General features: G+C 47.4%; 1 protein-coding gene across 20 annotated transcripts in view; it reads right to left on the reverse strand.

The window, feature by feature from the left end:
* The window catches only part of NRXN3 (neurexin 3), a 289,777-nt gene that overhangs the window by 57,146 nt on the left and 219,757 nt on the right, over positions 1-12,874 (reverse strand). For all 20 annotated transcript variants that reach the window (XM_083166934.1, XM_083166933.1, XM_083166932.1 and 17 more), the window contains one exon: positions 10,907-11,088. In XM_083166934.1, coding sequence (XP_083023060.1) covers positions 10,907-11,088 — 182 coding nt within the window. The remainder of the gene's footprint in view (positions 1-10,906; positions 11,089-12,874) is intronic.

The following is a 12,874-nucleotide window of genomic DNA, read 5'->3' on the forward strand; positions in this document are numbered from 1 at the left end:
GGGTACACCCTGCAGAGCATGCAACCTGCTCTGTCTTCCCCAGCAAATACAGCTAGGATATACCGCCCCAGGTCTACATAGCTGCAGAGACGCACCAACCCCAGGGGCCAGGCAGCCGACGCAACAAAAATAAAAGGATATGCCGACAGGCTGGGTTCTTAGGTCTTAAAGAGTCTACCGATTCCTGCGTTAACGGCTCCTAAATTCACTAATTCACCCACAATGGTTTCATGGTTGGGGGGTCTCCTTCCCCCCCATTCACTTTATGTATGAATGGCTTTATAACTATACAAGTCGGACACCTAGATGGATCATTGATCGGAGTCTAAGGGGTTAAAATAGGGACAGTGAAGCTCGGCCGTTTAGCTTCTGAGCTTCATTAAATGCAACCAAGTTTTATTTGATCCCTTCAAGTCCTGAACTGTGATAACCAGCGATGCAAACCTGGCACTGATGAGGCCCAATAAGGCAGGAACAGTATACACCTTGCACTGATGAGGCCCAATACAACAAATTCTACTATCATTTAAAGATACTGTCTAGATGCAGAGTTTACTGTACATAGAAGGGAAGTGCATGTAGGTGCTCCTAGTAACACAAGAGTTAATGATGTCTGTATGCTGACTGCAGAGGACAATGATCACAGGGTCATGTTTTACTGTATAAATCCCTCCCAAGGAGACAATGTGTTGGATCCGGTTCTCATCCCGACTCCTCAATGTCGTGTGCTGTATGAAAGAACCTAGCTTCCCACGCACGGACCCTGCAGAGCTGCTGTCACATTGTGGTCACCACCCAGGTAATTGTGCGGTCACAGTGCAGTCGGCTTCCTATTCCCTGTCCCCCAGGAGACCTGGGCACAGGTCCCTAACATGGCCACTCTGACGCCTGACATACACACTCATATATACATTAGAGAAAGAGATATATATGCAGCAAGGTTACACAGGACAGGCGGCCAGTATACATCAGGTAGATTCATATTTGCATGGCTGGGCAGTGAGTGGGCGCACATAGACCGTGCCCTCCTACTGCTTGTTCTACGTAGGTCTGTGCCCAGAACTTCCAGTCCACACAGAATTACATGTGAAATAATTAGCTCCACCTGTGAACTTTTAAAATGTGTCAGTGAGTAATGAGTGCACCTGACGGGTGACTTGGAAAATGTGCACTGTTGGGGGGTCCTGAGGACAGAGGTTAAGAACCACTGGTTTAGTCAAACAAGTAAACATGATGCCTCTTATTCTACAAATGCTAAACATGAGATTTAATAAAAATCCTAGGAGACTATACCAGTCACACCCTGGTATATGCAGATGTGAGAAACCACTGCAAAAATAAGCAATGTGGTAAGTAGCAATGAATAACCAACGCAATGCTCCAGGCGGACCTCTGGGCTATACGCACTGTACGTCTTGTGACCATCTCTGTCAATAGGGTGTCCCTGGCGAGGTCACTAGTTCTGTATGAGCGCCCAGGCCCTGGCGAGGTCACTAGTTCTGTATGAGCGCCCAGGCCCTGGCGAGGTCACTAGTTCTGTATGAGCGCCCAGGCCCTGGCGAGGTCACTAGTTCTGTATGAGTGCCCAGGCGAGGTCACTAGTTCTGTATGAGCGCCCAGGCCCTGGCGAGGTCACTAGTTCTGTATGAGCGCCCAGGCCCTGGCGAGGTCACTAGTTCTGTATGAGTGCCCAGGCCCTGGCGAGGTCACTAGTTCTGTATACTATATCATCAGTATACCAGAGGAGACATCTGCTGGTATTCAATCCAAGCAGGTGTGGATGCCCCCTACTGGCGGGGGAAGAACATCAGCGCTTTCTGGGGCCAAGCTGCTCTCATTACGTCTCTTTCCCGATTACTAATCCCCAGACAGCTTAATTGCAAACATTTCTCAGGGCAACGAGTTCTAAGAAAGATAAATAGGAATAATACATCCAGCATATACTCGCTCACAGGCAGCCACTCTGGTCACTGTCCAAAGACGCAACAGGACCAGCCAACCCCTCCGCCAGCACCCGGGGGCACCAACTGTGGAGTCGGCATATGCGCAGAAGTCTGGGCCGGGTTGCAAACCAAAAATTCTCTTAGTTATAATTTAAAGAGCATAAGGCGGCTCCCTCCCCTGGGCCGGCTGTATTCCTGCAGAACCTGATCAGTCTAATTAGTGACCCGAGGTGGTGAGGTCTCGTTACAGTGACTAATACACAAGCAATACACACAGAAGGAGGATTGCTGCACCAAGTGCCACCACAACTGCAGCAGAGTAAGTGAAGCGTATATGAATATCTATAGTGTCTCTCCAATGTACCTACAGAACCACATATTTCCACATCGCTCCTGAACACTTAGCGCTGAGATTCCTAATAAGGACAGTGAAAGAGGAGAGGCTGATTTACCATAGAGAGAGATAAAGTGGGGGAGTTGCCCCTAGCAACTAATTAGCTTCAAGCTATAACCTTTCTAGCAGAGTCTTTAAAAAGGCAGAAACAGATTGTTGTGCTGGGCAGCGTCAGCACGTCAACCCCCCCCCCCCCTTATAGTGGCACAATAATAAACGCAGAATGTGTAGTCGTTTCAAAAAAAAAAACAGAAATAAGTCAACAATAAGAACAAATAATGTAACGAGGATGACTATGTACCTGGTACACAATAAACCATCAACAGCAACATGCACACCGCCACCTACAGCTTGTACGGAGGTACTGTACCTAATGGTATCAGCCAAATGATTAGTTGTTATTTGTCTTTGTACGTAAGAGTGACAGCATGTAAATGACCAACTATTATTCCTTCACCATTTAGCACATTAAATGTGTGTATTATAATGTGTGTCATGCTGACTCCAAGGGCCCCCAGGGCCAGCCATTACCCACTGCCTGCTGTGCCCCGCCATAGCACAGCATTAAAGATTCACTACGTGTGATTCCTGGTCTCCCCACGGTGGAGTCAGCACAAGGCTCAAATCCTTCCCAGTTCTATTTCAGTCTCGTCTCCGACCTTGTGCTATAATATCAATACCGGTACAGAGCCGGATACCTGGAGTTATCCCTGGGCACCGTACTGGGGCAGATGGTCACCATGTGTGCTCACAACTACCCCAAACATAGCGGATCACACCTGCGGCTCAGTAATACCAGAGGCCTAGAACCGATGCCCCAAATTATTATTATCACTAAGCAAACGTCTTCCCCATAAACATGTATATGGTACAAATCTATACAACAGTGCGGGGGGGGGGGGGGGGGGTGACAACTACACTTTAACCTAGTCACCTACATGGAGAACTATGTACAGAGTGGGTGTAATAGAGGGATGTCTATACACTGTGTGCTCAATGGGGCACTTCTTTATGGTACACTGCAGCAGGGGGCATCAGTGATGTGCCCCCAGGTAATACACTACGTTAGGGGGCATCAGTGGGGCACTACCTTATGGTACACTGCAGCAGGGGGCATCAGTGGGGCACTTCCTTATGGTACACTGCAGCAGGGGGCATCAGTGGTGCAACTCTTCCTTATACACTGCAGCAGGGGGCATCAGTGGTGCAACTCCTCCTTATACACTGCAGCAGGGGGCATCAGTGGGGCGCTAGCTTAAGCTACACTGCTATAAATCACTAAAACGAAGTCCGTTCCATACGACACAAACCCCAGACGCAGGCTGTGTCTAACTTTCTCCCTTTGCAGGGTAATGCAACTAACAAGCACAAGGAAGACCCCCAGGAGAGCCGCCCTTCTACCGCTCCTGTGAAAATCAATTCCTGTCTGTTACAAACCATGCGTGAGCCTTTGAAGTAGAGTGGATCATGCAGACCACGTCCGGGAGCCAGGCTGGAGCTGCTGTCTAGATGCCAATTATCCTAGAGGGCTGAGGAGTCAGAGTGACACCGAGGGGTCATCTAGGCGCACGCTCTGTAATGAAAATACCACTCTGAGGGGCTCAGTAGCCTTCGCCGCTTCATATCAATTACCAGCTTAGGGCAGACAAGAGCAAACAAGAGGCAAAGTGCGGAAACAAAAGTCTGAAGGAACCTAAAAGGATGTGAGACCAATGCAGGATGGCGTCAGTATGGGCAGGAGAAAGGAGGACAAATAACTGCAGAGAGAAACCAGCATAGAAGAAGTCTCAGACAGACATTGAGAAGGGGGTGAGGTCCAGGAGGGCGAGGATAACGGGTTTGGGGACAGAGAAGAGGGTACTGGATGATTAATACAAGACTCCAGGAGGATGTGGACAGTTGTAGGGTGTAGTGGATGATGATTAAAAGGAGGGCAGGATGGATGGCACAGAAGGGTGGTGCTGGATGAGGAGTTGAGGAATGTGGGAGGTTGGAGACCATGGTGAGAGACATGACCAGGGCAGAAGCCATATTACTGAATGAGGAGGAGACCAAGTTGGAGAACAAGGTTGAGGGCAACTGATGAGGAGTAGGGGTGTGGGGGATTACTGGATGATGAATGAAGAGAGGCTGGGATGGAGAACTTGGGAGTGAGGATACTGGATGATGAGCAGAACTTGCTCCCAAATAGCTTTTCCAATTTGTCTGAACGGCCATTGTCCGCTTTCCAGTATGTGGGAGCAAATGGTTGCTTACCTTCCGCTACCATACATAACCAGACAGATCGGACACTTCAGGTGTGCACCCAGACACCGAGCTGGGGGGGGGGGGGGCGGCATGTACCTTTGTGACCGGCCACATTTCTCGGCAAGTAGTCCAGTTCCAGCAAGAGCTGCTCCGATTGACCCTTAATGCGGCTCTAACTGCCTGCGTCCCACACCGGTATTCTTCCTATAATAAGCTACTAAGTTAGATTGTGAAGGAACGGCCCCTCACCGGTCAGTGTGCCAGGTTCTCTCTTGTATTTCGCCTTCCAGCAGCTGACACAATGGCCGCTACGCACGGAGAGACCGGCGTAATGTGAGACGCGCTCATCCGCTGCTAGTTAAACAATCTTTCACTAATTGCCTGGCTAGGAAAAAAGAAACAGGGCCTACAGCTCACGGCTTAAGGACTGGCATGTTCCACTCATACAAATTACACCCTTTCAGCCCCTCTGTGGGGAGAGCGGGGGCGTGATTGGGGATTACACATGGTACCAATTTAGGAACTGGATTAACTACTTTCTTGCCAGTATATGCAGAAAGACGGACAAGCTGGCAATAAAGGAAAAATGATAAAACCCAGACATATTACTTAGAACGTAACACTGAGTGATCTTGCGGACACTTCACCACCCCAGAAGAAACCGCATCCAGCTGTGCAATGTTCTGCAGCGCATCTACGACCCGTCAATGCAAATATTTGGTCAGTCGGTGGGTCCTGAATACAGCGCGTTATTAATCAAGCTGGGAGCCGCTGGAAGGCAGGTCGTGTGAGAAAACTCATTACCAGAGAGAAAAAGCCACATTAATTCCTGCGGCTCGCAGCGATATGCGGTGACAGGGACACGGACACAATGACACCTACAGAGAGAGAGGCGATAAGGGACAGAGATCTCGCAAAGGGTTAATGAGCCAGCGACGCCAAGGCTGCCAGAACATGGAAATATACTTTGGGAACCTATAGTTACTGAAGACCATTAATTATTAATCAACCAACTGCTGAATTCTCGTCTCAATCCCTCACCATGGAAGGAGAGGAAATGGAGGAGTCGACAAGCGGAACGTACGGTGATTACCCCACATGGGGGCCAGCATGAGAATCTTGGTTGGAAATCCAAAACTGCATAATAAGCCGTTCTGAGCCCCCGTCCTGGGCTAATCACTTCCAAATGCATTACCAATAGGGTAGGGCCCTGCTCCCCATGGGGTATGAAATGACTGTATTATCCCTGGTCTGTGAGTTGAGGGTGGGGTCCCTAATGTATGACGGGTACTGTGGAGATTTAATGCCCACGATGAGCTGGAAGCTCCCGGTGGCTTTTCTCTGACATTTTATAAACGCCAGGAGGTCCCTGCATTGCATATAAAGTAGGTGGCAGGTGAGATGTGTGACAGTGTGGGATGCTATGAAGGAGAGGTAGGAGAGTTCCGTCCTTACAAAAGAAATAAGGATTAAATATGGTTTGAGGTAACATATTAAAAAGGGGAAAACTAAATGGGCCAAGTGGTTCTTATCTGCCGCCAAATTCTAAGTTTCTATGTAAGAAACTGAGGGGCAGGAGAGTTCCGCACGGCGCAAGGAACGGAGGGGCAGGAGAGTTCCGCACGGCGCAAGGAACGGAGGGGCAAGAGAGTTCCGCACGGCGCAAGGAACGGAGGGGCAGGAGAGTCCTGTACTGTGTAATAAATGTATGTTTAGGAGAGTCCTGTATGGTATAAGAAATGAAGAGGTAGGAAAGTTCTATACTGCTTAAGAAATAAATGGGTGGTTGAGTCCCATCCAGCATAAGAAATACATGGCTAGAAATGTCTACAATGCCCAACCGGTCCTCAGCACACCTGCAGAACAGGTGTAAAAAGCCATACTGTGGATTGGGGCACTGCGAGCAATAATTCAGAACCTGCTCTGCACCGGGCAGAATGGGTCCTGCACATGAGCAGTCCACGTGTCATCAACTTCCACCAAGTTGTACACAAACCAACTCTGAACAAGGTACAAAGAGTAGAACATGTTTAAGTAACCAAAACAAAAGTGGGAGGGGAGGAGGATCAGCATTGAAGGAGATCACCGCACATTAGAAGAAGCTTCCTTCTGATAATGTACCAGGGATGATGTGACCACAGTCTCTGGGATGGAGGTGAATGACCAAGAGTTTAATACCACTCGATAAGAGGTCAAGGTCCTGACTGCTACCCATCCCATCAGAAGGGTGTTGCAATGAGAACACATTTGGAAGAAGGGGTACCCGTCAACAGACGTCCGGAAGAGAGTAGGGTTGCTTTGAACTGGGAGCTGCTCTGTCTCCGGGTTTCCAATGTTCTGTCCCCACAAACACCTTGCTTCTCATCTCTGAATCCCCTGGCGCATGTCTGTCACTCTAAGTGACATCTGCAACAGCGCCTAGTGCCCAACAGCAGATTTCCCTCCCGTCACAGAGAGGTTTGATGGAATGGCGAGGCCATCCCCTATAGCAGAGCGACTCAGGCAGGGAAAGGCTGCAGTGTCCCACCAGGAGCAGAACAGATGGTTCTCTGTGTATAAATCATACCGAGTGCAGAAGGCTCATAATTAGGTTATGCATAATGATACATAAATTACCACAGCAATGTGCACTTACAACACAACAAAGACCCCTTCTACGGGCCAACTCCGACTGGAACCAGAGACTTCGCAGGATTCATCGGAATGTGACAATTACTCAGCACTTCCATAAAGTTACTAATTACCAACATCACAGGTCATAAGTCATAGATCAGAGCCAGCTATATAATATATAGAGTAACCATGAGCATAATACATCTATTACTCCCGATACAGACATAGGACACTACACCCCAACATGTCCTGACCGCTGGCCATAATACATCTATTACACCCGATACAGACATAGGACATTACACCCCAACATGTCCTGACCGCTGGCCATAATACATCTATTACATCCTATACAGACATAGGACACTACACCCCAACATGTCCTGACCGTCGGCCATAATACATCTATTACACCCTATACAGACATAGGACACTACACACCAACATGCCCTGACCGCTGGCCATAATACATCTATTACATCCTATACAGACATAGGACACTACACCCCCAACATGTACTAATCACTGGCCATAATACATCTATTACACCCTATACAGACATAGGACACTACACCCCAACATGTCCTGACCGCTGGCCATAATACATCTATTACACCCGATACAGACATAGGACACTACACCCCAACATGTCCTGACCGCTGGCCATAATACATCTATTACACCCGATACAGACATAGGACACTACACCCCAACATGTCCTGACCGCTGGCCATAATACATCTATTACACCCTATACAGACACAGGACACTACACCCCAACATGTCCTGACCACCGGCCATAATACATCTAGTACACCCTATACAGACATAGGACACTGCACCCCAACATGTCCTGACCGCTGGCCATAATACATCTATTGTACCTATACAATATAAAAGATCTTAATATGTATACTTTAGAGCAGAGAAGGGAAAGGGGGGACATGATAGAAACTTTCAAATATATCAAGGGTTTTAACAAGGTACAGGTGGGAGACATTCTTCACAGGAAGAGGAGCAACAGAGCACGAGGACATGCACTGAAACTAGAGGGAGGAAGATTCAGGGGAAATGTGAGGAAGAATTTTTTCACAGAAAGAGTAGTAGATAAGTGGAATAGCCTACCATCAGAGGTGGTAGACGCAAATACAGTAGTACAATTTAAACATGCTTGGGATAAGCATATTGATATCCTTACAAAAAAATAAGGATCAAGTATGGTTTGAGGACTAGATGGGCCAAGTGGTTCTTATCTGCCGTCAAATTCTATGTTTATACAGACATAGGACACTACACCCCAACATGTCCTGACCGCTGGCCATAATACATCTCGCTGGCCATAATACATCTATTGTACCCTATACAGACATAGGACACTACCCCCCCCCCCCCCAACATGTCCTGACCACTGGCCATAATACATCTATTGTACCCTATACAGACATAGGACACTACCCCCCCAACATGTCCTGACCGCTGCCCAGAATACATATATTACACCATATACAGACATGGGACACTACACCCCAACATGTCCTGACCACCGGCCATAATACATCTATTACACCCTATACAGACAGAGGACACTACCCCCCCAACATGTCCTGACCGCTGGCCATAATACATCTATTACACCCTATACAGACATAGGACAATACATCCCAACATGTCCTGACCGCTGGCCATAATACATCTATTGTACCCTATACAGACATAGAACACTACATCCCAACATATCCTGACCGCTGGCCATAATACATCTATTGTACCCTATACAGACAGAGAACACTACCCCCCCAACATGTCCTGACCGCTGGCCATAATACATCTATTGTACCCTATACAGACAGAGGACACTACCCCCCCCCCCCCAACATGTCCTGACCGCTGGCCATAATACATCTATTACACCATATACAGACAGAGGACACTACCCCCCCCCCCCCCCCCAACATGTCCTGACCGCTGGCCATAATACATCTATTACACCCTACACCAGTGGTCAGGGAACTTGGTTCTCATTACCCCACACAGTGCATGTTTTGCAAGTCTCCTCACAGAATCACAAGTGACATAATTTACTCCACCTGCGGACCTTATAATGTGTGTCTGTAATTAGTACACCTGTGCACCTGCTGGGTTACCAGCAAAACATGCACTGTGTGGGGTAATGACGACCGAGTTCCCTGACCACTGGCCTATACAGACATAGGACACTACACCCTGCATAGGACCATACTCCTATCCCTCCTACATTCAATACATACATACATACCTACTGTATACCACTTCTGCTACTACAGTATGTATATAAGTGGGTGACAGCATCGTTACAGTAGCATTGTCTGGCTGAGACTGTCACAATCACAGAGGAAGGGGTAAGCTGCTGCATATCAGGTATTAGGCTGCCGCCCGCCTCATCTCACACATGAAGTACCAATGTCACGGATGAGGCAAGCACAAAGAATGCAGAGGAGCAGCCATTAATCTTACTCAGAAGGAGCGAGCCGGCGACTGGCAGGTACCACTACAATGCAACATCTGTTACACTGCACGCCAGCAATACTATGAATGTCACGTCTGTCCCAGTACATGCCCTCCATACGAGCCCTGCCAGTCGTACAACACATCACACTGCCCGGGGAGTGACAGGCCCATAAATTAACTAAGCCAGTCTTGTGTACGGTACGGACGCAGCAGACAACCAGGCGGAGTGCAGATCACGGCCATTCTTCCCTCCCAGAGAACGGATATCAAATCAACAGACAGATACAGATGTGTCCACACGCATCTAACCTCCGTGGGCTACATGTCGCATTGCAAAACAGGTGAGCGCCACATGACAATAGAACGCACAAGCAGCTTCTGCTGATGAAAGGGATATGCAGCATGCCTATATTCAGTAATTGACTATAGGTCTGTCTGCATACGGAATGCTACATTACAGTGTTTTACTGGAACACATTCTAACGTAGCATTTCGTATGCGCACAGACGCACATAGAATGTAGGCATGCCACATATCTTGGTAATCAGCAGAAGCTGCTTGTGTGTTCTATCCCTTTTGTGATTAAGACGCACTGTAATGAATAAAGACGCTCGGTGCTACAGAGTGACGCAATGGCAAGGCGGGACTAGAAAGACTGTTTAGCACCTTCTAAGATAATAGCTAGAATCTGATTGGTTGCCCATAGCAACATCCCATCTACAATAGAACTTCCATTTTAATAAGTAAACCCCAGCGAGACCAAACAATTGAGTCTAAAGATGACATGTTAGAATATCAATGATGCATATTCCACAGCCCTATCACATTCCTGAGGATTATTTCTATATAGTCAGATTATAAAACTTCATGGAACGAATGCAATATTGTAGCATTATTATAGGGGGGGATTTAAGTGTTGCGGCTGAAGGAGCGCACTAGATGGCATCCAACATATCAACTCAATTGTTGCTCCATTGGCGAGTGCACTGCCGCTGGTGCTGACATTACGGTTTCCTCATGGTGATGGGCTGATAACTAGTTGTTGTAGAACACTATTGTACCCCTTGCAGGGTGGATCTCAGACCAATCAGCTGCATTGGCCCCAACATAAATTGACTGATAGGACAAATGAATTAGTAACCAGGGGCCACTTCCCCTGGCCACAGTCCCAACTCTAGAACCCCCAGCTTTTAGCTGCAGACATTGGTGTCACATCACTTACTATGTGCAGCTGCAGGTAGTCCATGAGTCCAGCCGCGCTATCAATCCGAACAAGAATCCCGTCTTTCACCGTAGTGCTGAATCCCACCGCAAGTCGGTCAGTGCGAGTGCTGGGCCGGTCGTTGTGCGGCCAGGTGTACACAATCAGTCCCCCACTCTTCCCAAAAATGTACGTGGCACCGGCTGGAAAAGAAGAAAAAAAAATAAAAACATTTAAAATAATAAAATCCAAGGCAGGTCCATGTGTGTCTTACTAATGACGTGGCAAGTGCTCTATATAGGACACTATGTAATCCAAATGCGCATTATTTATCAATGTATAATACTGTATAGCCAGACACCTCATTACTGCAATCAGCCCTGAACCCTGAAGTGGATTTGCTACAGCTGGACCCCAGCAGGTGCTTCTCCTGCCAGATAAGACCAAGGGGCCTATTTATCATACTATCTGCAGCTATAAGTATCTGACATATGGGGATGCGATAGTGCTGATTTACCAACATCCAGAATGTGAACATTGACTAGATCGGCCCCTGCAGCTACCGCTATTTAAAAATGGCAGTAGCCGATTGTAAGGGCATTGCTGGCTGGGCAGAGGGTCCCTGTGGAAGTGGCCTCATTTGCAGCTCTCTTCCAGCAGCCAGCACATCGCAGGGACGGGCTTCCGGGGAACCCAACACCACATATTGCTATGAATATTCAATACGCAATATATGGACCCCACGGTATAGAGAGCACGTGTCACCAACACTGGAATGCTGGACGTGTGAGAAACCCCACCTGACCGGACACTACGTGCAGGTGTACACTGCATCCCATAAGGCCACAACACAGCACATATCAATGTATATACATTGTATCCTTCCTGTACACTTCAGGTATATTAATGTATCAGAATGTCAGGATGTGCTGACATGAACCACCAATGACATGTTACTCTCCATGGTCCTGAAAGCTGCATCTCCTGTAGTAATCCTGCTCAGTGCGGGCAGCATAATGATCTCTGCAGCAATATAGATTGTCACCTGGGGTGGGAGACGAGAGGCCAGTTAAGGACATTTCATTAAAAGGTGACAAAGTCTTAACCCTGGGTGCTCAGGAGAGCAGCGCAGAATCAGGGATGTGTAATGTTAGGAGACACTTGGGAAGAAGGGGGGGGGGGGGGATATAAGCCAGGGTTTATAGTTATATTCCTGAGGTATTTAAGGCAGGCAGGGATCCAAGGATAAATTCCTTCTACAAGTGGATTATCCAGGCAGCCTGCCGAGCGCAAATGTACTAACGTCCCCAACCTTCCTCTGCCACCCAACAGGAACAAGTCACGCTGCGCAAAATAAGGCGCAGGATCGGTATATACAAATCTCTCACAGAGAAGGCGCTGTGCGGAACCTCCAATTGTGAGGTCAACACCACTGCGCACTGAAAGCCAACAGCCGGATGCTGGTGGAACAGACATCATTCTGTAGCAGAGCACGGAGATCAACAGAAGGACTTCTCGCCATTAGCTGCTTAACATAAATAATATAGAAAATAAATATATATCCCTTCTACACTGTGGAAGTCTCAACTTCAATGATACAATTCACCCATATTGTTTCTGAAGTAAATTCTATGACTGATTACAGACTTATTATTATTTACAAAAATGTATTTTATTTATTTGTTGTGATTAGATCCACTAGCGCACCATGTATTTTTCATACACACACACACACACATATATACACACACACACACACACACACACATGGAATGGTGAACTTTTCAACTTCAGTCCATAATATATTAAACAAAATCCATAACTTCGTGTTATTCTCTTTATTAAGTGTATTTTAAGACAAAATGTTTTTTTTTCTTCGATGCGTTTTGTCCAACAAGGGGCTTCCTCAGGGGTATCAGTTTTATAGAATAATGTTGTAGTTCTTGCTGAGCCAAACAAGTGAACACTTATCCAGGTAACCAATTGTAC

Source organism: Crinia signifera, chromosome 12 (assembly GCF_055691185.1).
Source record: "Crinia signifera chromosome 12, ASM5569118v1, whole genome shotgun sequence".
Taxonomy (NCBI): Eukaryota; Metazoa; Chordata; class Amphibia; order Anura; family Myobatrachidae; genus Crinia; species Crinia signifera.